The sequence below is a fragment of the Physella acuta genome, unplaced genomic scaffold (genome assembly GCF_028476545.2).
Source record: "Physella acuta isolate Inbredline_101_S28 unplaced genomic scaffold, ASM2847654v3 ptg000473l, whole genome shotgun sequence".
NCBI lineage: Eukaryota > Metazoa > Mollusca > Gastropoda > Physidae > Physella > Physella acuta.
Genome location: NW_026731992.1, coordinates 77,796 through 105,355, shown reverse-complemented (window position 1 = coordinate 105,355; position 27,560 = coordinate 77,796). Strand labels below are relative to the sequence as shown.

General features: G+C 30.9%; 1 protein-coding gene across 1 annotated transcript; it reads left to right on the top strand.

Annotated features, from left to right (window-relative positions):
* The first annotated feature begins 546 nt into the window (after positions 1-546).
* Positions 547-27,560, top strand: LOC131943924 (uncharacterized). Its single transcript, XM_059304288.1, has 13 exons — positions 547-602; positions 4,344-4,392; positions 7,302-7,560; positions 8,650-8,703; positions 8,849-9,212; positions 10,272-10,347; positions 11,240-11,312; positions 12,002-12,169; positions 14,840-14,971; positions 19,201-19,370; positions 21,059-21,186; positions 23,101-23,185; positions 23,603-27,560. The coding sequence occupies exons 2-13, from the start codon at positions 4,378-4,380 to the stop codon at positions 25,001-25,003; spliced, it is 2,925 nt and encodes a 974-aa protein (XP_059160271.1). The 5' UTR covers positions 547-602; positions 4,344-4,377; the 3' UTR covers positions 25,004-27,560.

Sequence of the window (27,560 nt, the reverse complement as noted above, 5' to 3'; positions counted from 1 at the left end):
CTTCGGGGGGGGGGGGGGGGCGGACACTGTTAAAAGTATATATTTCTATATTAATTATATAAATTTCATTTCGTTCGGGGGGCGGTAAAAAAAAATTCGGGGGGGGGGGGGGGGGCTTCGCCCCCCCCCCCCCCCCCCGAAGAGATGCCAGGAAGAAACTCTGCACATTACACATACTGAAAGGAAGAAAGACTGATCAGAAGCTGGTTAAAAAAACAAACTTTTCTGACTCCGAAACTAACCTAGACTAAACTCAAAGTAAAAATCACAACTAATATCGTTGACTGCTACATTCTAGATGTAGTTTGTTTGTTGTTTTTTTTTTTATGTTTTAAGTAATTTTTTTTTTAAATTTTGTCATTATTTCAAAAATGAAAATAAAAAATATTAATTTAAGAGATATATTTTTTCAATAACGTCCTCTCTCATTAAAACTTCTATTCGACTTTTTAAAATATTTCTTAGTGGACTATTTTTTGTATGTTCATCCACGCAAGGCGGTGCAAAGCATTGTTTACCTGCGTACTACTTTTAGAGGTTAGCAGACGAAAAACCGTTGAAACGGAAAAGAGCAAAAAGACACACTGCCAAATCTTGAAAATGTAACACTGCCAATTAATTTTAGTAATATTATCTAGATTATACTAAAATTAATTAGACTATATTTAGATTAATAATCTCTCTTAGGTTGTGATTATTTGCACCATTTGAAGTGCAACTAGATTTGTAGTAACTAGATCTAATCTAGAATATGTCGGTAAATTCTAAATCTCGAGTCTAGATTGAGAGTAGAATCTAGAGACTAGAGAGATTATTTCTAGAGACTCGATATCTATAATTAGTAGAATAGGATCCTGAATCTAAAATCTGAACTAAGATATCTCAGATCTGGATTCTAAATCTAGACTAGTCTAGTTGCTAGATCTAGATCTAGCTAGATCTAGTGGTGAACCTATCTATGATGATGATCTTAGAATCTAGATTTATGTTAGACTGATCTTCAACTTTGGAATGGGGTTTCAATGTGGTCTACTTACTACTAATGTGATGTAGGCCTACTGAGTCCTACTCAATGTAGATCTAGATATCCACTAGCTTAATAATACTTAATATTTAAAATAATATTTATTCTAAATCTAGAATGTAGTATGTTTTATGACGATTCCAGATTAATTGTTCATTGTAGAAAGGAAGTGGCTATTCGGACCCGGGTCCTAATAGCCCTTGGCCGCTATTGAGACCCGGCATTAAGGTCGTTAAGCACTTGTACGACCAGTATTAAAATTAAACCTTTTGTGTTTATTTGATTTTTCTTGTGGATTTGCTTGTATTTTGTTGTCTTTTATTGTAATTAGTTATGCGGATTAGCTAGCGTTAGTTCTTGTGTTGCTATTTCTAAATACCCTATATTTAAATAATTATTATTACCGTAAGACGTCGTGGTCGAGTGGAGAACGCAGTACCTCCCGATTCTTGATCAGTTACGGAATCGGAACCTATTAGTATTAAAGCTCTTGTTTTTTGCGTGAAGTAAAGTGTATTTATCTAAGTTTAACATTTCATAGAGTTGTTTGCATAAGTGTCTTTTTTAAATTGTTTTTTTTTTAAATAGATTATATTTTTTTTTCTAGATTTATGTTTTTAAAAACGCCAATTATAAACATCGTTGCTTCATTGATCGCCCGCTCACGTTATCTCGTCAGCGCGAGAAATATACCGACACGCTTTGGCCAGGGTCACTGTGAGGTCAGATTGGTTTAGATGTGAACAGTGAAGGCGTATAGCATACTTCATAGCAAGACCATTGCTATGAGCTTGTCGAGATTCCGTCATCGTAATCCTCCCCCCCCCCCCCCCCGCTCTCCCAACCCAGCAAGTGGGGAAAACGGATTTGGGGTCATTGTGAGTTCAAATGTTACATATTGTTTCTATTAAAGCGTACTACAACGCATGCGAGATATTCGTGGTCAAGAAAACAGGCCCAGGATCTGTAGTCTGCAGCCTATATATATATATATATATATATATATATATATATATATATATATATATATAATTTAGATCTAGATTCTAAATGTATTTAAAAATTAGTCATTTGCCAAGTTTATGGTTCTTTGTATATTTTTGGGCCGTTCATTGCTTAGGAGTACAGTGAAAACTATTGAACGACAGAAATGCACTTCAAAACTGTTCTAGATCTAGATCTATTGTAAAGATCTGCACGCGGTTAAACATGCTGCAGCCATCCCCCTGTTTATCACTTCGTATAATAATTGTTTAGATGTTTTATTCAAAACTACCGATATCTACTGTACGTATGTCCATTTCTAAATATATCCAGGTCAAATTCTTTTGTTTTCTGCTTCTGTTGGCATTTTGATGAAAATCTCAACAACATAAAATTTTTAGAAAAAAAAAATGTCATAATAGCTAGCACACTAGATCTAGTAATAAGTAAACTAAGTCAATGTAGCATATATTAACTTTCTGTGCAAAGTCATTATAACTGAAAAAAAATTCCAAAGTTAGGTTCAGCCTATTATAACCTTATGAAGGAGTAAGTACTAGAACTGCGACTTGATTTCACGGGTGGATTTATCGATCATGTTTAAAGATTTTTCAATAAAACTTTTTAGAAGCATATTATAATATCTTAGAAATGAATTTAGATAGCTAAAATTTAACACAATCAATAAAAAAATTTTTTTTAAATATTGTATGGTATTGTATAGATAGGCCTAGGTGTGGCGGGTAGTGGTAGTAAAAAAAAAAATCAAACTTTATATTTTTGTTTTATGACAATGTTTGTACATCATTAACATGCCATGCTTTTGAGATTACAGAGTAAGTATACCATATTACAAAAACTGCAATCTTAACTAATAATTCATATTTTTACTTTAAAAAATTATAAAAATGATCATCAATGGGGAAAGCGCAATGTATTCAATTTTAGATATGACGCGACATGACTAAAATCTAGCCAAATAATTGGATTTTGGCGCAGCACACATTTTCCCTTGCTTTGTTTTTGGCAAAACGTTTGTAATAAAATGGCATTATGGGGGGGGGGGGGGGGGGGAGGTGATATTTCTGGCATAGTGACCACACTTACGGACCTGGGAATTATTCCCAGACGTTGTCATGTATATAAAGCTAAGACTCTGAACCGTTGCTGCATCATGCGCTGGTTAACATTAGAAGCGTAGTTTAGAAGTTATGTGATTTTAAGTTCACGTTAACATAAGAATAAAAAGAGCTACTTTCACTAAATAGCCGCTTGCGATATAAATAAAGAAATTAGGTCAAAAGTACACATTACTATTCTTAATTGACAAACATAAATAGAACAGGCAATTCCGATTACTAAATTGACAATGGCTTCAAAATCATTGGTTTTATCCCTCTACCTCTTAATGAAAACAAAACCGCGCCACCATCTTAGTAAATAGCTTCAAGAGCTTGCGCCGTGAGATAATACAAACAAACAAACCCAGGAGCCGTGAGCCGAACGGCATGGCCTACCTCTTGGAAGATGAGTTTTTAAGTTTCGAGGTATGATGTCATAGGCCATTCTAGTTCCCCCTATGAAAAGCACTAGGTCCCGGATGAGATGAATAAAACCAACCTATCAAAGCTTTTTATAACTAGGTTAACTATAAATAGCTTCTACATATGTGTAAGACCCTGTAAATACTATAGTTAAGGCTATTAAAGCAATCTAAGAGGAGAAATTGGGGTGGCCGCAGCTGGGTAAAGATTAGGGTGTTTTACCCTCGCGACGTCACCAACAACTTGAACTAGACTAGCCTAGATCTAGATCCTCTATATTTAAATCTAAGTCTAAAATCTATATATTTTCTAAATTTCTGGGGGTTTTTTTTTGTTTGTTTTTTTAAATTATTTTCGATCATCAACTTCTTCTTCTAGATCTAGTTTGTATCTACATACAAACATCTCTAAGCAACTGTTACGTTATGTCTTGTTAGTGATTGTTATGTCCCTTGTATTATGTATACTATGGTTGCGTCTCTTGAGCATTCACTGGGTCATCAGTGATGTGAATTTAATTAGTCTTTTTTATTTTGTTTTGCAATATATTAATTAATAATACAATTAACAAAACATTTAAATGTAAAATATTTAGTTAAATTATTAAAATTGGATCAAAATGTATAAAATACAGTCGTTTGACCTGATTGCATAACCTTGTGCTGGCTTGATAACTTTCAAATGTTTGTTGTATTTACTTATTTTCTGTGCATTTGAAAGCTTATTATTTTAAAAAAAATATTATACATAGTTTAATGTAGACCGATATTATTCTGTTTAAATATTTACAGATTTTCTCATTGAGTGAACCTTTAATTGTTCAACATGTCAAGAGTTCCAGTAAGTTTTTCCCCTAAATTTATTTTACATTCATTACCTCATATTTTGTGATTGTAAGAATTTATTTATCCGTTCAAACCTCACATATGACAAGAACAAATCTAGAAAGAATAGCTTTTCAGTGTTATCGAACAAATACGGTGGGTTATTTCATTAAACATTAACTTGGTACTGGTTTTTTTTTTTTTGTTTTTTTTTACAATTAGGACTTTAGTTTGAAATATGCTGTGTAAACTTTAAGTTGCAATTATAGGGATGGTGTGATCAGGTTGATGATTGCTGACTTGAAAGTTTTTACCCACTGGCAAATATTGTTTGTTACCTGTTAACAGCAACCCATCAAGAAAATAAATCTTAAAACAAATAAACCGGGAGTGATCTCCCCTAAACTTTCTCGAATATTCTGATATAACACTATGGGGGATGGCAATTCAGGATATAGACAATACTAGAATACCCGTCATCCGTTGGATAACTGTGGGTTTCGGGGGTCATCCATCAAAAAACATCACGTCTGTCACTCAGAGGCATAGCGACCCTTCCCGGCGCCCGGGGACAAAGTTTTCGATTTGAACCCCCCCCCCCTCAAACTTTTGATGTGCAATTCCCCCCCCCCCCCCCCCACTCAAACTTTCGATTTGAACCCCCCTCAACCTATCAATTTATTTTTCCAAACCATTTTGGCGCCCCAACATATGTCCCCCCCCCCTTCCCCCCTCCACCTCCCCACCCCCGCCTCCCCACCCCCCGCCTCCCCTCCCCACCCCCCGCCTCCCCTCCCCTACCGTCCCCCCCCCCCCCCCCTCCTCGGTACGCTACTGCAGTGTCACTTATCGTCACAAAAAACAGACCCCACATTCAAATATATGTTTTTTATCTTTTAAAAACACCGAAAACACCGATTTCGGACTATCCCTTCATAAACTGACGTCACAGGTGACCTACTCAACTCTACTTCACCTGCCCAGTGTCCTGCCAAGTCTCAGACAACATGTTTTTATCGTTTAAAAAACAATTCCAGCCGAGCATGTATCTGACCACACTATCCTTTCATATGCTTAGGACAAAGAAACAGATGAACTCTACTTCACCTGCCCTGTATCTTGCCAAGTTCAGATAGGCAACGTTATCATTCACATCTAAAAAAAAATTGAAAAAAAAAATTTCATTGACATATTGGTCTAGAACCCGTGCCTCCTGCATGAGAGCTGACTACGCTACCATTTTAGCTATTTACTCGTGATGTCACAAGTGAATTTTTATACTATACTATGTGTCTCCTTATGCAACTTGATTTACGCGTATAGATTCTAGATCTAGATCTAAAAATAAGTCTAGTAGTACTAACTTTCAAATTAAATTTTATCTTAAATAAGCCAAACAAAGATTTATATAAAATAATTAAGGCCTGAAATAGATTCTAGATGTAGAATTTACATTGAATCTAGTGACCTACATCTAGGCTAGATCTAGGCTAGATTCATAAATTTCCTTCGATAGCTGATCTTTAGATCTAGAGAAATTTATCGTAAAACTAAATGAAAAAGACAGTTGAAAATTGATATAAGTGTTGGAACGTAATAAATACAGCAAAAGGACGTATTGTTTAAGTTATAGCCGGCAGAAAATTAGCTTTGTAACGCGTTAAACTTTTGAATGGGCCACAAAGTCTATGATGGGGTCCGCCATTTTTATTGTACCAAAAATGTAAACACATCAAGGGACGTCACTATCCCCACAAAGTTTATTCAAAGTATTAACATTTTTAAAAAAATACGGTTAATTTAACTATGAATAAATCAATAAATTAATTAACGTCTTTAAATAAATTTGTGATCAACAGTTTGTCTGCATTAAAAAATTATTCTCTACCTGCATACTATTTTACAGCTTTCCAGATAGAGTGGAACATATCACAATAGTCAATCAGGCAAACAAACAAATAAATATTCAAACATGTAAACAAACTTGACTTTTAGTAGTATATAGATTTTTAATTAAACTTTTTATAAAAGAATAGAATCTCGTAGAAAAAAGAATCGCACTCCAAGTAAACGCCAAACAAAATGTGCATAATAGTGCGGGATATTATTAGTACTTTTTAAATTCACATGATGTTTTTTTTTTTGTTTGTTTTTTTTTTTGTTGTTTGTTTTTTTTTTTTTTTGAGAAATGGTAAATAGCGTAAATTACTACTTCCGGTCAACAGAAATTACTCAAAATTTGATATAAGGCAGAGAATTATATCTTTTACTTAGATGTGAAATTTCAGTTATCTATCTGAAATAGTACTCAAGTTATAGGCCTTTGAAAAATTGAAAGTAGAAAAAGTTCCACTTCCGGTTATCGGAAATCGCTGAAAAGTTGTTACGGATCTACAAATTTGATATAATATGTATATATGAAATTTCATCAACCTAGCTGTAAGGGTACTCAAGTTATGGTGTTTACACATACGCACACACAAGATTGCAAAATTATGTTTTTCCAACTCAGGGAGGTGTAAAACGTCGAGATTTGCAAAAAAACAATTTTTGCACGATTACAATACTTTCTCTATACTCTGTATATATGAGAAAGTAAAAATGCTGCCTTGCAGAGGCTTTTGGTTTGCACTAATACTATGGAAGTATATCCAGAGATAAGAGCCGACTGGAGTCAACAGGCTATTTGGTACATAACATGTTGACATATAATGTTTAGTTATGTTCTATGAATTAACCTCATTATTACAGTTAAGAACACAGCAAAAGAATATACCATTGTTTTAATTTACAGAACATAGGTTTGGGCCTATAGTTTATAAAGTGATTGTTTTAATACTTTTGCATTGTTTCTTATTACCTTAAAATCTCATTTTTGTGTTTAGCTATTTTTTTTTTTTATATTTATTATTTTTGCCCAATTAGAAATGTCTCATGCTAAAAGAGTGGCTTCAATACGATGATGTCATCAAACTTCTTGAAAGTGCTTCTTCTTCATTGGAATATGTTTTAGCTCAGGATCTCAGTCAGGAAATTCGCAATACTTACAAATTTATTTGTACTTTCTGTCCTGAAAGTTGCCAACAAGAATGCAAAGAGTATAGATTTGAAGAAATCGCTCGACATAAAATGCGAGCACATTTAAAAGATCATATAAGTTTATTAAAGACTGGTACAACAGATGGTAAGTCTTAGTAGATTATGTTTAGAATTATCTTTTTTTTTTTTTAAATAGCTTCTATTTTTGTGCCAAATCTTGGCAATTCAAATAATTCTCATATTTATCAGATTTATAACTATGTTAAATTATTCAGTTGTATGAGTTTCAGTATAATTGTAAAATAGTCTTATGATCTGTTCTTAAGCTGCCATTTCTTCCTCTTTCGTTTCACTGTTTAGGTCTAGAACAGTTTAGGCCTACATTAACATCTGGAAAGTGTCAGCTGCCAATATTGCAGGAGCTATAAAAAAGAACAATATTTTAGAAATTTTCATTTGTTAAGCCGGGAAAAAAAGATTTTTTGGGATATGTAATCGTAAATTAAACAGTAAATAAATATGGAGTAAAATAGAAAACGATCAATCCATTACTCAGACTAACTAAAATAATGCTACTGAATAAATAATAATTAAAATATGACTTTGACAAGGAGCTTAACCATCTGTTTGTTGTTCATATGGCCTCATACTAGTACAAGTCTAGTACATAACAAGTCTAGAACACATGAGCTTGGCAAGCAAACTAAAGAATACAAAATAGTTTCAGATTGCTGTAGCATCAACTACTTCAAGTGTTGAATCTAACCAATTACTATTGTAGGTTTGTTAAAGTTAAGTGGGAGGGTGTGGGGCTCACATTTTTTTAAAAGTAAGCTGAAATTAAGTACTATATGCTGGCTAAATATCATTTTTTATAAAACCTACTCCTAATTCTCATATCTACTGTCTTTCTCATATTTTAAGTATTTATTTTCTGCTTAGCAAAGTAGCATCCGCACATATGTCCCTGTCTCTTTGCTTCGAATTCCACTTTTTTTTGTATGACTGTTCCTACTTTTGGTTGTCAGGGTAAGCTTGTCTGTAGTCTGCCTATGAACCTGTATAAATAAGGTATTCAAATATTTAAAAATGATTATACGCTCTTCAAAAAAGCTGTTTTAAATTGACATGTCATTTATTTTATTTATTTTTTTTTGCTACTTTTGTTTATTATTGCAACCTGTATTGGAAACAATTATTTCACTAACCTACTTTTTTATCTCTTTTTCACCAGATGCAAAAAAAGAGTTTCGCACTAAAAATCAACTCTTTAAAGGAAATAAATATGGTATTTATTTTTTTTTAAATATCAGATTTCTAAACAAATATATACAAACACAGTATGCACAGATTTGTTTAGTGTTTAATTAGCCTACATTTTAACATTTGTTTTTACTTTTTAAATTGTAATTTTTAAATTCTTCATTTTAAAGCAACTGTGAAACACAAAGCTCCAGTGCCAGTTAATAAAGATGTACCAATCAAAAAATTGAAGACCTCTCATAAACAAGATTCTGTTACTGTACCAAAGCGCAAGATTAAGCAACCTAAAGTGAAGGCAACGAAATATACCAAATTAAAGGATTTATATTGTGAAAAATCTGAGAAAAATGAAAAGGCTTTACCAAAATTGGAGCATAATATGGAATCAGAAAGCAAGAAAGATCACCAATGTTCAGAAGAATTAGTGAAAATAGAAAGTATTCCAATAATAAAATTTGAAATTGAAAACTTTGAAACAGAAGAAATTGGTGATAAAAGAACTTGTGAAACTCAGACATTTCATGCTGGAAAAGAGTAAGTTAATAATGCCTATACCTAATGAATATGAAATCCAAATTCCTAATTTCAAATATGGCAAATAATTGGAGCAAATGGAAACTGTATTGAATATTTGAAAATAAGTCCTTAGGGGTCATCCATAAATGACGTCACACTCGTAGGGGGGAGGGGGGGGGGGGTCCATAATTTTGTGACGATGTGTGATGAGGGGGAGGGGGGGTCAGATGTTGCGACGTCACATTTTTGCATTATAAAAAAGCAATGTTAGAAAACGAATTTTAGACGTTATTTCACGTTTTAGATAACTGTTTTAATAAATTGTAAAAGTTTAGACAAGATTTTGGAAAAATATCGATGTTTAAAAAAAATTCAACTGCAATTTTGAGGGGGGTTGTAGGTTGAGGTGTGACGTCATTTTAGGGGGGGGGGGGGTCTGGCTTTTTGTGACGACGTGTGGGGGAGGGGGGGGGGAGGTTAAAATCGTCAAAAAAAGCGTGACGTCATTTATGGATGACCCCTTATAATACTAAATTAATTATTGCTGTCTAAGAAGATTTAACTTTATTACTCAGCACATATAGGTCAAGTTTAAAGAAATTGTATTTTCATTTAGTTGTTGAACCAAACATTTTTAAATGTGTCAACACAAATAAAAAAAAATTGTATTCTTAATTTAAGATAGGGTACGCTGGTGTGTGCTTTAGTAAATTTTTAAAGTCACCTCATCATTTATTCAGTATCATTTTTTACTACAGTGTTTTGTTGTTGTAAATGCATTTAAGTATTTAAATACCACTAAATATTTTTTGAAAAAAAAATTTCATAACTATTGGCATTTCAATAGTTAAGAAAAATGCAATTGTAATATAAAATACATAGAAAGCAAGAGGAAGATATGGCCTTAAGTTCTGAAGGCTTTAAAAAACAAATAATACTAGTGGGAGCTTGGGTAAGTTATATAAATATTTGGTTGATAATTAGTTGGTAAATATTTTTGAATTGTTTAATCATCTTTAATGTTTTTTTCTAACTTTAAAAGTAATGTCATATAATCACCTGCTTTTATTTTTCTAGACAGGAAACTTTTCAATACAAAGTTGCAACAAAACTTTTTGCTGTTGACCGTTCATTATGGCATACCATTGAAAAGGTGAGGGTGGTTCACATTTTATTTTTAATGTATGTTGCAAGCAGAATATAATTAATATGAGCGTATAGTTAATACAGCATAGCTTATTCCACTATTTAGTTGTTTTACTTTCTACTTTTCCGTTATTCATATTTTGTGAATTCAACACTACCAATGCTGTGACTGAAAATATTTGCTTTAAAACACTATCAGTAGCTCCTGAAGGAGGATTATTATATGGTGCCTGGGTTTAGGAAATATTATTACTTTTCCAATTAAATGTCTATCTGCAAATATAGATCTTTGAGAAAATCACACATAACCCTAAACCTAACTCTAAACTTAAACCTAACTAAATACAAACGCAATGTTAGTGTCTTTACTATCCATTATCAATGACGTCATTATTATTGTGTATTATTTTTTACTTTGACTATCAATTATATTTTTATTTTCAACTAATTACGTCATTCTTTTTGTGTACTTTTCGGGACTTCAACTTCATTAGTTTCATTTCTTCTGACTTTATACAATTATTTCTTCTTAGTTTCATGTGACATCATTGTTTGCCTGTGAAAGTTTTTAATTTCAAGTATTTTACTATATGCATGTCTTCCGCAAACATTTTACATACATACAGAGACAAAGAGTCCATTTCATCTTTATAGAGTACATTATCTGTTCTATCGATTTTTTTTCTGTTAAGGCTGTAGTAAGCATTGTAGGTTTCATTTTATTTACTGATTTGAGTGTTGTGAAAATAAAAAATAATTTTTTTAATGTTTTTTTTTAAATTTCTTATTCAAGTAAACCTACATGTTATTTAAGTAATTGATAGTTTTCTGGTATAAAGAAAATCAAAGCTACTCTGTAAACTATTCATCTGCTTCACATAAAATTGTTAATTTCTCAGGTCCTTGATGATATTGTTGCAGCAGAAAAGCCCTCTGAAGAATTATCTCTTGAAGATAAAGAAAAAATACTCAGTATGTTTTTAAAAATATTCACCTAATTATTCACTGTTATTAAATTTTCATAGCACATTGTATGTTTTAAAAAATATTCACCTAATTATTCACTGTTATTAAATTGCTTATATTTTTATGAGAAATAAACTAATTTCAATCTTCAAAAAACTATACTGTTCAGATAGGCTGCCATATATTTGCTTGAGAGCTTAATGAATTAGTTACTCAAACTTAAATTATTTCAAATAATTAAAACATCACTCTCAATTGTTTAGCCCAAAAAAGTGCGCTTAAGTATTACAAGTAATAACAAGAAACTACTAGAACCAATGCACTATTGATATGACAGCCAACATTGTTCCAATACCTATTTTGACACAAAAATCTAGTCTTAAGTCTCAGTTATTTAAATATTTTTATTTAGATTCTTAAAAATGTGTATTTTCTTCAAGATTCCAAAAAAGTCTCCTTTTATTTCACCAATATAAAGAACATGCAGTATCATCAAGCACAATCCTTCAACCTCTGTGACACAGTTTTAGTATTGACATCTCCTAAATTGAAGAATACTGGTTCATTAGTTGTCATTGAATGGCATAAGTTTGCTATAGTTTTCTTATGTAGAATAGACTGTCATTTAAATATCATTACCATGCATTGGACTAAATTTAAAGTTTAATTTCCATTATTGATACTTTTTTTTACAGTGGGCATGAGACAGTGGATGGACTCTGTTCAGATTTATGATCATCAGACTTTATCACGACTCCAGGATCCTTTAACTGAAGCAGAAAAAAACACCCTAGATCATTTGACCAGTGAGGATTGGAAAAAATTAGATTCTTCTCAGGATTCAGAATCTAAGCTGAGGCTTACTGCAAGTGTTTTCATATATTTCTTATAGTTGGTTTTATTTTTATTTATTTTTTTCAGTTGGCATTTTTCTCATTTTCAATACACTTGGTCTGTGAAGTGCCTAAAACTTTTAAAATGTATGAACAAAATCACAATATATTATTTTTTACATCATTTACCTTCCTAAATACTAAAACTTTTACCAACTGTTATATTTACCTATTAGAAGTGAGGCCTTCTAAAATAAATAAATAATAGCCCAACAAAGTGAGTATTTTAATGGTGATACAATAAAAAATGTCATGCTTAGCAAACATGATAGATATCATAAAAAGGTTACCCATAGCCACTATGGTTTCTAATCTTGTGTTAGCATTTTCTTTATTAAAAGTGTCTTTATTAAAATGTTTGGATATTTTTTGCATTTATTCACACAATTAAAGAGTTGATAGTTTTGTAAAGAAATTAATGACATTCGAATATAATAGGTTTGCTATTCTGCCTGTCAGGAGCGCTCGAGAGAAACACTAGAAAATTTAAAAGGTGCATAGTAAAAGACCTTAATGCCACATGGAACATGTAGGAAGTTTTCAAAATGAAACGAAATATGACATCATTGATTCTAGATTAAACTTGTACTTTAAAACCATTGCTGAAAAAATACTCATTAATAATGATGTCATTGATACTTAATAATACAGACACTAACACTACTACCAAATTTGTCTAATCTTAAAAGTGGTCTGCATGTAGATTTTCTATTTTTTTGCGCCCGCCCCCTGAGAAAAAAGTCTGAAAGAAACACTATCTCCGAAGAGTTGCCTGAAAGAAACTCTGAATGCGACTTTAGTCAAGTTTGATCTTAGAATACTTAGATGCAAGGCTTAGGTTATGACTACAACTGTATTTTGTAAGCATGTGCAGTAACTGCATGTAGATCAAAAGTTACCAAAGTATTGTGGCAACTTCTACATTTAGCCTCTATACTATATGGTTTTGGTTTAGAGAAAAAGAAAACACTATCAACTTATTTCGTATTTCTCTCGGGCCATTTATCTAGTACAAAATAAGTGTCTTTATTTACAATAATAATAATTTTTAAATTCAAACATAATTTAAATAGCTGACAGGACAAATGATCTCAGACAAAACATCCCAGATAAAAAAGTATCTTGCAGACAAATGATATTATGGACAAAATATCTCAAGTAAAATATTTATAGTATTTATGATTCTTTTAGTTGATTTTAAGTTAACATGTTTTGTTGTCATATGGATTTTATGTACTTAATGATTTTTAAGTTTTTTTTATTGAACGTCATAAGGGTTTCATGTACTTTATTTACACTTTATTTAAATGAGATATAGGGCTACTACACAAATGACTTAAACTTAATCAACAAACCATCATAAGACTACATTTTTTTAAACAGCATTTTATATGAAAGTATTAGACATAATGATGCATAAAACAAATAAAATGATGATATACTTAAAGCACATTAATGTCAAAACAAGTGAAACAAGTGCAACATCTTCGCTCTTGTTGTCTAGCGTAAATTTGACTTCTTAAAAATGCATATGCCCTCTGGGATGTAAATAAGTCATAGCTGAGTAATTGCCACTAACAGTGCTTTGCATGCACACTATGAGTAACTTAGCTCCGCTATGACCCCTGTCTTTAAAGTAAGCATGTGTCACCTGATCACTATGGTGTGACCGAAATATAACTATTGACTAATGAGTATAGTTGTATAGTCCGAGTAGGGCAGATGTCTTCTCCCAGCGGCCACCTTGCTGTATGTATATGTATGTTTTCATAGCCCTTCCATCAATAGATGAGTGATCCTCTTTGATTTAGTTACTTCCACCTAATGTGATAGGATTGTCTTATGATCTGCAAGCCCACCTACACTGTCTCAAAACATAGTTTGAATCTACGAATATTACATTTCTAATTGCAATTTTTGTATGTTTAATATACTGTAACTAATCTATGTGACAAACCTTTTCTCACAACTATTATGTTTATAAGTATATAATGTCTATAAAGTATATAAATCCTTAAGAGAATCATTTTTTTAAAATGCTTGCTTTGACTAAAATCATCTATATATATAATTCTCTTCTGGGAGACGCTACAAAACAAGCTGTAAGCGTGCTCCCTACCACCCCCACCCCTACATGGTCTGATGAGCTGTGGTTCACGCTAAATGTTTACAAGCGGAGCCGGGTTTAGTGATGGCTATTAGGGGCAGATAATTTAGTTTGAAACTATTTTAAACGTAGGGGGGGTAACTAAGTGGAGTTTACTTTAACGGAGGGGGGGGGTATCGTCCTTAACGAGCTACTTATAGTGTTTTAAAGAAATATTTTCAGTGGCAGCGTTGGTACTGTCGAATTCACAAATTATGTATTACTGAAAAGTAGTAAAAAAAAAAACTAAATAGCGGCGTATGATATGCCACGGGCCGGCTCGTCTCATATATTTTACATATTTTGACGTGTGATATTTTGTCTGAGATCATTTCTCCTTGAGATCATTTGTCCTGAGCTCATTTTTCATGGAACCTTTAAATATACCTAATTATTAGTTGTGTTTGCCAAAAATCAAATAATTATTTAGCAGTGAATCTTCAGAATAACATTACTCAATTTTTTTTTAAATCACGTCACTCATACTTTATAACAGGTTTATGCAAGAATGCTTCTAAGAGATTATGAATGTTTCCCAAGAAAGCTAAAGCCAAAATACTGTAGACATTGTGGTAAACACTATACTGCTAGTACCTCACTCTACAGTCATTTGGTGAGCTTATCAGGTATGTAATAAAGGGAAGACAATGAGAAAATAAGAGGTTAGTAGCAAAATTAATGTGCCTTCTCTTTTCTTTTGTTATCGGACTAAATCTAGAATCGGTTCTCTCAATTAAGTTCTTACCTCTTTGATCAACATCAGTGTTAGTTGGGAATTGGAACTAGTTTAAATGAAAATAACATTATTCCCTTCTGACACCTGGTCTAATTTGTACACATGACATTTAGAAAAAACATTTGCTAGGTAAAAACATGAATTTTAATTTGTATACCGGCACATCTTTTTCAACATTTTAATTTTATTTTTAAAACCCATTGACCTCATTTAGGTGAAAATTATTTTTTTTAATTTTTAAATTATTTTACTATTTTCTAGAAGGCTTATGAATTGTGGGGTTTGTTTTTTTTTTTCAAAATAAGATGCATTATTCTAATACAAAGTGTGAGGGTGGGGTTGTTAAAGTTTTATTCTATATATATAACTACTGCTCCATAATGAACATACGGTGTGTGTGTGTATATACATGTGTATATATATATATATATATATATATATATATACATACATACTCTCCACGGGGATTGCCTATTCTTACGTAAGCCTGGTACAGTGTGGAAGTAACACAAAAGATCCAATTCAATAAAATACAGTTCTTTATTTACACATGACATAGACTCCTACCCTAACTACATCCTAATACCTGACTGTCTACTAACACTATCTAACTACAACTAACACTTGATTTCTCTCTACACACTTCCATGACAAACTCTGACACTACATTTAATTTCAACTTCTACGTCTCTCCCCTAGCGTTACCTCTGTCTGACCGCTGACCCACGTTTCAGTGGTCATCTGACCGTCCCAAGTAACCGGTCATCTCCTGTTATTCTATTGGTCTACCTAACTATGCTATGCAGTAGCGTACGCAGGGGGGGAGCAGCCGCTCCCCCTTTGGCCATTTTTAGCAAAGTGGTGCCTTTTTGGAAACTTTTTAAATTTAAAGTTTTAAACATTGATATTTGTTAAAAAATTATCTTTGGTCGGCACATCTATGCAAATCACAAGATTTATTTCATGCAGCAATTAATTATAACAGTAATAGACTAGTAGAGTCAACATTTACAACACGTATTAGCAGCTGTATCAGTTTGTCGTTCAAAAATAACCATTACGATGCAGTGCAATGTTTAAAAAACCTCTACGGGTAGTACCACTTAGCAAGAGGGGTGTTAAGTTTAAGGCAACTGTATAATGTATTTGCTTATGAATAATTGAATTAGAAAATGTTACATATAAAACTTCAAACATAATTACTTTATATATACAGTTTAAATTGTGTAATTTATTTTTTAAAATTACAATACAGACACAAATACAACTAATGTGGCACCTCTATTTAAATTTACTTATGGGCGAACTGCATAGCGGTTGGGTAATTTTGACAAGGTCAACAACGTCATCACGATGAAATAGTAGTATTATGACAGTTTGATTGCAATTACAAATTATATGAAGCAGTATCAAATTTCTATTAATTATTATTTTAGTTTACTACATCTAGATCTATATTATATTTGAATAATGCTATATTTTGTATTAAAAAAAAACAAATTTTAGACGTTAGTTTGCATTTTAGAAAACTATTTTAATAAATTGTAAAAACAATTGGTTAAAATACTCTATTTTGACAGAGTTCAGACAAGATTTTGGAAAATATAGCTGTTTAAAAAAAATTCAACTGCAATTTTGAGGGGGGTTGTAGGCTGAGGTGTGACGTCATTTTAGGGGGGGGGGGGGTCTGGCTTTTTGTGACGGAGGGGAGGTAAAAATCGTCTAAAAAAGCGTGACGTCATTTATGGATGACCCCTATGTTTAGAACGGTCATCTAAAAACTGACGCTATGTTCACTCTGAGTTGGTTATCCACCCCCACCTCACCACCACAATTGGTTAGAGCAACATTAATGTCACACCTAGGTATACGCTGGGTTTGATAATTGACCTAAAGTGCCTGGACAGTGGTGAATGAAGTTGAACCCCTCCCCCCAACCCACCCCGAACTGATCTGTTAAGTACATTTGGGAAAACGCATAATGATGTACTAAAGTACCAAGCTGCCAGAAACGTAAATCTCTGTGAATACTGTTTTTGCAATTACCAGTAAAAGGTGTGTGAGCAATACAGTGATCTAACCCATACCTTCTCATTATGTTAAAAAATTATCTTTAAAGAACACAAAAAGTCGGTAGCTAATTTAAAAGTTCATGATCTGAAATTTAAGACCGATATTTTAGTTATATGTAGGGTATTATTCCAAATGTTCTACAATTAAATTGAAAAGCTAGCTTTTATACCAATTCTGATTTAAAAAACTTTCATTATGCTGTAATACTTTAGCATTTATGATGACAATATATTTAATTCTGATTGTAGACAAAATATTTTTGTATAAACGAATAGTGTTAAGCTACTTTATTAGATTCTTAAGTAATTATTGATTTGTTTTGATATTTATAATAAAATGTGTAGACATATACATATTTATATTAAGATATTGATTATTTCCCCTATGCGCTTGTCTTAATTTATGTCCCAGGAATTATTATGTAATTTTTTTTACAAGGGTTACAAAACAGATTATGCTGCGTTCATTGTTTTTGGTAGTAGTGTGTGTGTGTGTATGTATATATATATATATATGTATATATATATATATATTAGAGTGATACGTTTTTTTTTGTTTTTTTTTGTCGGCCTACATTGTGTGTGTTTTTTTTTATATCTTCAGGTTGCTACTTTAAATTTATTTTACATCATAGCGAAGCAATAACATACAGCTAATATATATATATATATATATACTAGACTACCCGTTATCTAGTTAGATAACTGTGGGTTTTGGGGGTCATCCATAAATGACATCACGTCTGTCAGCACTTATCATCCCAAAATAACCAGACGCCACATTCAAAATGACGTTTTTTTATATTTTAAATAACTCTACTAAACTCTACTTCACCTGCCCAGTGCCCCGCCAAGTCTCAGACATGTTTGTATTTTTTTAAAAAAACTATTCCAGCCGAGCATAGCTCTGACCACACTATCCCTTCATATGCTGAGAACATAGAAACAGGTGAACTCTATTTCACCTGCCCTGTGCCCCGCGAGGTCCTGATAGTCAACCTTATCATTCACATATAGGCCTTAAGAAAAAATAATTGAAAACATTGTTGTAAAAAGAAAATAAATCTTTTTACTATTACTAAAGTCGTTGTTCTAAACTTTTATAATTAATGTGGTTAATCTACCAATGAATATATCAATAAATTAATTAATGGCTTTAAATTAGTTTGTAATTAACAGTGTGTGTAAGAAAGAACAATATTTACCACCCAAAATCCTATTTTACAGCTCTAAACATAATGCAGATTCTCCCCAATAACAAATTAAACAAACAAACAAACAAACAAATGAGTTATCAAACGTCACTATTCAGTCAAAGTTAAGCCATTGTTCTAAAACTTTAAAATAAATGTGGTTAATCTACCTATGAATAAATCAATAAATTAATTAATGTCTTTAAATAAATTTGTGATTAACAGTCTGTCTGAAAAGAAAAATTGTTCTCTACCAACATACTATTTTACAGCTCTCTATATAGCGTAGATTCTCTACAGTACGAAATCAGACAAACAAAAAAATAAATATTCAAACATGTAGTATATAGATATATATATATATATATATATATATATATATATATATATATATATATATATATATATATACTTATATAGAAGATATTACAAATTTGGTGCCTTTTTTGCTATTTTCGATCCCCCTACACAAAAAACCTGGATACGCCTCTGACGCTATGCTCTGTTTCTGCTATCTTCTACTTGACGTCTATAACCTAAACTTGGGTCATCATACTATGAAAATAGGAATCCAGAATTGCATGTTATAAATGAGGTGTTTCTGACATTTTACTCATTGAGACACATTTTTGTACATTTGCCATAATTTGCATAATACTTGACCAATGGAGATGAAATTTGTTATACAATGTTAGGACACCCACAACATAATCTTTCAAACATTGAATAGATTTTTTGACAAAAATCCTGAGGTGATGTTGGAAGGAGTCATATTGCAAAACAACATATAATTTTTTCTTTAAATTAAGATTTCATGCATTGTTATTATGATTCATTTGTAAAAAATTTAACAGGTATCCGATTTTGGGTATGTAGTAGATGTAAGGATGCTAACATGGAAGAGGCAACTTTCACAAGAAAACACTCATTGCAGTATCATATATTAAAAGAAGTTGGTATACCTAGATACAGATGCACTCAACCAGGCTGCAGTAAAACGCATAATCATACACATCATCAAAAGGTAACAGTAGTTTTTTATTGTTCGAATTTCATCTTTTATATTTTTTTTAAAAATAGAACTGTAAAGAATCTCATTTTCTGCAAATATAGTTTGGCCATTTTTTTATAATTTAGTTTTTACAAATCTTTGAATCTGTTATGGTTTTTTTTTTAAACACTTTCTCTGTGAATTGATTAGTATAGATCAAGAATAATTCAAAAAATTATGAAAATCTTGATTTTTCATTATACTGGGTTTCTTGCACTTTAGGATTCTTTGTCCATTTTTGTACTTAGAAAATAATAACTTTAATGGGGAAAATTTTAATAACCCCATTAATTAAAAAATAATAAGTTTTCCCCAATCTTACACGCTCTCTTTAAAAAGTTCAATATCCATTTCTTATTGTATTTGGCATCATTTGAAAGTTTGATGTCTCAGGTATTTGATAATCGTATTTTCCGTCATCTCAGAAATACCCAAAGCTTACGGTTTACTCAAAAAAAATGTATTTTCGTTACTTTTCGTTACATTTTGCTATTTTTATTTTCTCGTATACAGAGTAGGCCTATAGTGGAAGTATTGTAATCGTGCAAAAAACGAAAATCGAGATTTTTACCGGGAAATCTAACTTGTTCTACTTTCAATTTTTCAACAGCCTATAACTTGAGCACTGTTTCAGATGGATAAATGAAATTCCTTTTCAGATTTTTGTTCATGTAACAATGCTACATTTGTCACTAGAGAATTGTAATGGCTTTTATAGAAAAAGGTTAATGTTAAAAATATGCAAATTTAAAAACTTTTGCATACTATAAAGAGTGCAATTTTTCAGACCATGTAGAATTCTGAACAGTATCATAAAGTTGTCGTGACGAAAGTTTTAATGTATACTAAAATATAAGCAGTCATAAATTTGATTGCTATAAGTGCATAAATAAAAAAAGCCTTAGCATTTTTTAAAGTACCAAAATATTCAAACGGCTGACATTTTTTCGGGTTTCCATGACAGATGAAATTGTTTTCAAACCCCTTTTTGCTATTTAATACTAACTTTCAAGTGCCAAACATGGTAAAAGTAGTCTAAAGGCTTTGGATCATACATTTTTTTTTAATACTATAAAAAAAACTAGCATATTTCCTTAAATACTTATGAATAAAAAAAATATTAATAAAATATTTTTAAAAGTTATAAAAAATATTTGAACATTTCAAAATAAAGTTAAACAATGAAAGAATTAAGTTAGGGGACAGCATAGTCAGTCTGAAGGGTGCAGGATTGATAACCCTTAAGACTCAAGTTTAATTCTAGGCTTTAGTTCATCCAGTAAAAACAGCTTGGCATTAAAAATCATGCTCACTACCTTCATTTACCTTGATCACAGAAACTGTTGACCTCTTTTTTATCTGCTCAGTAACCATCATGTCTAGAATTGAGTAGTTTCAAGAGTGTGTGAGCCTAACTAAGATGTTATTTCTGTGTTAGTTTTTGAAGCATTTGTTGTTGTTTGTTTTTTTAATAAATCTAGCAATATAATTAAGGCCACTGAGAATTTTATTCAATACCTTTTCAAATATTTTTTTTTATGTCTTGCAGAATAATTTTATCAAAGAGTACAGTTTTTATTGAACAAGAAATATCTTATGCTAACTTATTAGTCATAGCTATACTTACAGGCTTTTAATTTTTATTGTTATTCTATATATAGAGTCATGCTAGACAACACACAGGGGAGCAACATTATGTTTGCATGGTTGAAGGATGTAAAGGACGTTTTTCAAATCGTAACACTTACAGTAGACATCTCCTTCAGTTTCATCATGTGGAATTAACAAGGTTATTGTATAATTATTTGATTTTTATTAATCAAATTACTACTGGTTTTACAGGGGAGACAAAAACTGATTATTTAATTGATGATTATTTAGATTATAATTTTGGGCTCATATTTTTATTGAGTTTATTCTACTTTATGGGATTAGTTTAATTTATAGTAGAGATGTTATAGTATGGCTTTATCACTTTCAACTGTTTATTCATTATAGCTGTATTTAGCACTAGACTTGTTAACTGTTGAAGGGTATGCTTTATTTATTACATCTTTCTATTCTCATAGTTTATTTTACTTAATCTGGTGGGAGCTGCGTTTGTTGAATGATAATAGTAGTAATATAAAACTTACTGTCAGATAGTATGAATGAGACATAACACATTAATCACGTTAATAATTACTTCAGGTTTACTTATTTTACAAAATGCAACCAAATAAAAAATCTGTTTAATTTTTTTAATTCTTAAAATAAATGTCACATGAAAAAAACATTAAAATGGCAACATGTTTTTAAAATCAGGCAAATTATCATAAAAATGTGTATTTATGACTTGCTTTTAGGTGCAGCTTTTATGGCAGCTTTTATCTTTTTTATGAGATATATATATATATATATATATATATATATATATATATATATATATATATATATATATATATATATGTATATACATATATATATATATATATATATATATATATATATATATATATATATATATATATATATATATATATATATATACATATACATGTATAGAATAGAATTTTTCGAAAGATCTCATAAAATAAATTAAGTTTGGTTAGTGTTACAATATGTTACAGTTAGATTATTTTTATGAGTTAAATCATTTTAAATGTTTATGGTACCAAGTTTAGATTGAAATTAGGTAAGTGTTATTAAATCTCAAAATAATCACAAATAAATTAGTTTGATCATCCTGTCCCATTAAGTTTTTTGAGAAATTATTATTATTTGTGGCGATAATACCAGTCTGTGTGTATTTGCAATATACATGAGATTCAAGTAAATGTGTGTTTTAGGTTAAGGTAGATTGGAGTTTGTGTTGGATTAAGTGTTAGAGTAGATCAAACTGTTAGTAAAGTGTAATAAATTAATTCACTCATTCCGCTTAGGTTAAATTAAAGTCTGTATAGGTGATATGTGTAAGATGTGTGATTAGTGGAAAGGGACAGGAATAAGAAAATGTGGGAAGATTGATCTTATTTACCAGTTGATTACTCCCAGTAACATAACCCTGGCCAACAACTGCAGTAGGACATTAAACCCATATAATTCACCCACCATTCATTTAGATAAAGAGATAAAGAAATAATTGGTACAGTTAACGTAACGGTTGCAGCTAAGAAATAGGTATAGTTACAGAAATAAGAAAGGGAAATGAATAGTGCTAGGAAAAAGGAAATAGGATAGGGGAATTGTTAAGGATAATGTTATGGAAAATGAAATGGGATTCTGACACAAATAGGGATAAGGAAAAGGCTAGGGATAGCTACAGGACAAGATAGAGATAACGATAGTGAAAATGAAATGTGATAGAGAATATAGCGAGAAATCACTATAGATAGCAATAGAGAAAATAAAATTAAATAGGGAAACAGATAGGCCTATGTCTTAGTGATAGTGATAGCAATAAGGATTGGGATAGGGATATATGTATCTGTTAATAATTATATTTGTGGTTAGTGTTATGTATATTTTCTTCAGCTTCATATTTACGCATAGGCATTTAATTGAAAACTATATTTCCCATAACCCGTACAATGCCTGGAATATGCTGCTAGTATGTGTGTGTGGTGTGTGTGTAAGTATATATTTATATATATTTATATATATATATATATAAATATATATAATTTTCCTATTACATTCATGGTTGTGTTTTATCTGCTTACAGAAGTAACCAACTAAAGGAAATTGATGAAAAAGAGGCACGGTTAAAGGTTTATGCTGCTAGGCTTAAAGCAAGAGAGAGAAGCAAGGTCATTTTGTTTTTATAATTTGTAAATGTTAAAAACCTTAAACATTCACGTAGCTACCCAAAGGTTACTTAAAATAATTGTGAATAACTCTTGCATCTAATTTTAATGAACATTTGAAATATTATTGTGTTAAAACTACACTGCTAGATATTAATCTCATCTTATTTACTTAGTTGAAAATCTCATTCTATATAAAATTTTATAATTTACACTTTTCTCAAACTCTGTACCAGTATGTAAATAAATTAAATATCTCAAATCATAAAACCACTCAAATAAAAGTGACCAAATTATTTTTGTACATGTTTCTAATACAAGTTTTTATTAACTCTCATACAAGTTTTAACTCCCAGGTTAAATAAATGTATACAGTTCTGAATACTCATGTTTATATATTATTATTTTTTGATTCAACAGTGCAAGCGCCAACTAGGAAATGAGAGTAACCCAAAGTCATTAGTACCAAGTACTAAATTCAAGATGGAGAAAAAAAAGAGTGCAATAGATGAAAACATACTGACTGCAGCACAGCACTTTTTAACTGAGGTAAAATTAGAAGAAGATAAAGCAAAAGATAAAACATTTTCTTCAGAACTTAACATTGAAAAGTTCATTAGACCTTCAGCTTCAAAACTTCTTTATGGTATTGCAAGAGATGTACGCAATACCACATCATCTATTCAAGAAGCCAAGTCAACAGAAAGTATGATGGGTGGTCTGAATCTTTTGGCTACTGTCTCAAAATATATGAATGCTGAAAACTGCATAAAAGGAAATGGCCATGTCTTAAGTGCAGACTGTATGGAAGAACAAGATGAAGAGGTAATTAACGCCTGGAGAAAAGAAAACATATCATCTACAAATTCTCAAGTGGGTGTAGTTAAATCTGAGTTTGTTAACTGTAATGACATTGAACATGAGTCAGGAAATCCTCCAAGTGAACTCAAAAGTTATGAAAATATATCACATGACAGTAATGCACCTGATGTTGACAGGCATCCAATTTTTACTGAGGCTACTACAAGCAAGGGGCATGGTGGTACTGCTAAAACTACTTACAATGCTGATTTGGTAAATAAAGAGGAAAGTTGTTCATCTTCAATGAAAGTTTTAACAGTGGGAAACATTAAACTTCTTCCTTTTCCTTCACAGTTAATGTCTTCACAACCTTCCAATTTACTTCATGTTGTTCAGACACCTGTAAGTCAATGCCTTGATACCAACAAAAAAATCACAAAAAGCCCTGTTAATGAAAATATTGAATTTAACAAGAATATCTATTGTCAAAATCAGTATATGTCTTCATTCCCTAATGATAGTGCCAACTGTTCCCTTCCTGTTTTATTCAAGCCTATTGGTAACCCTTCTAGTATGGAAAATGATTTTCCTCATATTAAAGCTGAGACAGCAATGCCAACAAACAGCTTATTAGATTCAGAAACTCCTTCTAGTCTTCATACTCAAAAGGTAGAAACAATATACTCAACTGCATCAAATAATTCTCTTACTAAAGCTGAAAATTGTCTACCGGGAAGAATTGTTCTTGAAAAACAGTTAGATACTTGTTCACATTTAAATAAATGTGATTCTGCTGCATATAATCAATTTCACCAGAAGCATATTCAGGTAATTAAAGTGACTAATACAAGCTCTCCATTGCACCTTCGAAGTGTTAGCACACTTTCTGGAAAAACATACATAGTTCTTACTTCTTCAGGTGGTCAAAACAAAACTATTCCAGAAAAGCCATCTAATCCACAGGCTAATTGTGATGAGATATCATCCTCAGCTAGAATCTTACCTTTTTCTGAATTATGAGTTTCAAATTAAACAGTGGCTTTAAGTATATTTCTTTACTAAAGGGTAGTGCCTTAAACTTAAATTGTTCTTATTGACACTGCTGGTATTTTGTACAGTTCACAAATTTCATTAAGTCTAGTAGTTTGGCTAAATTACTATTATTTAGAAAATATTTCTATTACAATTAGCTTTTACAAGTGTGGCATGGATAAAATCTCTTTATTTTGTGTTAAACACATGAGCTTACCTGATAATTATAGCCTAATTATTTTATTCTCAAACATTCAATATGCAAGCTCTTCTTGACTTTTTTAACTTAGCATTTTATAGAAACGTCCTATATCTAAATGGAAAGTTTTATTTATAATTATTTCTATGCCTTCATATTATCATGTTGTTCCTTTATTTCTGAATTGTTTTTAAAATATTGCCCGTATTAGATGCATTTTATCCATTAATTGTATCTTGAGTGGTTTCCAAAAAATGTATTTCATTTAGTTAACTTTCTTTTAGAGAATCACCACTGATATATTGATCACATTTTCCATTACTTATTTTATTACCTTAATCTTGTTAAATTAATTACTTAAAGCTGTTGTATGATTTGGGGTACTGATAAAAAAAAAGCTGTAGGCTATTTGATATCAGCCTGTAATTATGTTTTTGGCAAGAATTATTAATCCAGCTGAACATGTAGTTGTTCTCAGCAGTATGTTATCTGTAGCCCCTACTCTTTGGTTTAGTTTCTCCCTATTTTTTGACATGAGGCACTATAAGATACCTTTACATTGATCTAAAGTGTCAATTGATACCAAAAGCAATCAAAATATTTTAATTGTGAAACATCTGACAGTCAGTTGATTTAACTATAACTAAATTAAACAAAACTGCTGTTGGTCTGATAAAAATTTTAAAAAATACAAATGTGGCTTGTTTAAAAAGCATTGTTTGTTTTCTTTCATAAACAAGTTGAATGTGCTTTTTAATATAAAATGTGCCTTAAAATGATCATTGGTATTTTGCTTTGATAATTGTTCTTTTTTTTTTTAAAGTCTAGTTTTAGTGTGTTTTTTTATTTAAGCAAATATTTATGTGATATTATTCCCAGTTCTGAAACATTTTTCTTGACAAAATTTCTAAAAAAAAAAATGTAGGTGGCCCTTTAAAAGCTATGAATTTTAAAAATGTAACTTTAATGAACTAAAAGTTTGAAATCACTAAAAAATGTATGAATTACTTAAAAACAGATCTTTTAGAATTACAAAATTTGTTTCTTATTAATTGTAGTCAATTATTATTTTTTTTTTTTTTTGCATTATTCCTTTACTGGTTTTAAGGTTACACACATTAGAAATGTGGTGTATATCTCCTTGTTTAAGATTTTTAAAAATAGGGTCTTTTTTGGTATAGCTAGCCAGAATGCACTGGTGTAAAGTTTTACTTTGTAAATGTTAAAGCATATTTTCTGCCTTATTTGTTGCATGTGTTTAGGGTAATTAAAATGATTTTTAAATGTCTTGTCTCAAATTATAGTAGAAAATCGTTTTCTAGTATTTGAATATAGCAAATAGATTAAAACTAATGTATGGGGTAATATAAATGGCTAAGCAAGCATTGTCACTGGGATATGAATACAAAAATCATAATGATAGTCCGCAAGTTGTTTTTTCACTCATGTATTTATAAAATGTACCTGATGTTATTGCACTGTGATATTTAAAGTGTATAAAGGTTCAAACAACTAACCTAATATTACTTGAATCTTTGGCAATAACATGTCAATATACCTACTATATTTACATTTGACCTGACTTTCTATTTTGATTTCATGTAATTCAATCTGAGTTTGTTAACTATAAGTCATGTAGGAGTATGCCTGTAAAAGATAACATTGTGGATGTCAATTTTTTATTTTATTTATTTAAAACAAATATTTTTGCACTAATTCTATGCAACAACAAAATAAAATGAACAAAACCTATCATTAGCTGTAAATCTTTGATATTTTTTTAAAATGTTTTTCTCTAATGACTTTTAAATAATGGAGTGAAATCATTTTACAAAAGACAAAGGATTTCATTTATAATATGGGTTGTTTGTTTGTTTTTTCAGTTTACATCAGCATATAGAAGAAAGCATATAATTTACAACTATACTTGGTAGCTTTGTTTCCTTTGGCATTTGGTTTCTCCTTCTTTTCAGTATTTCTTCAAAATGCAAAAATATAAAAAACACTAACATTAAAACTGTGAATAGCTAGATAATACCATTGTTAAGAAAATTGTAATGACTGAGCATTTATTCACTTGTAAATAACAGTTTCTTTTCACAATGTTCTTATATTAAGAGTTAGGGGATACACTGCACATTTTTTACTTACATTTTGTATATATTTCTTTGCCTGTACAGGAAATGAAAAATTTAAACCACCTTTGAACCAAATTTACATTTTTTTAGAGTTCCTAAGCAATATTACTAGAACTATTTAAAACCCACAAATGCTATCTTTTTTTTATTCATTAATGAAGTACAAATACCAAAATGGGCTGTGCCCAATATTAAAATAAAATGTTTT

Excerpts from the sequence above, each read along its gene's own strand:
- LOC131943924 (XM_059304288.1), top strand. Across the intron at positions 12,170-14,839 it reads AGAATCTAAGCTGAGGCTTA|AGGTTTATGCAAGAATGCTT; the intron begins CTGCAAGTGTTT and ends ATACTTTATAAC. Across the intron at positions 14,972-19,200 it reads TCATTTGGTGAGCTTATCAG|GTATCCGATTTTGGGTATGT; the intron begins GTATGTAATAAA and ends AAAATTTAACAG.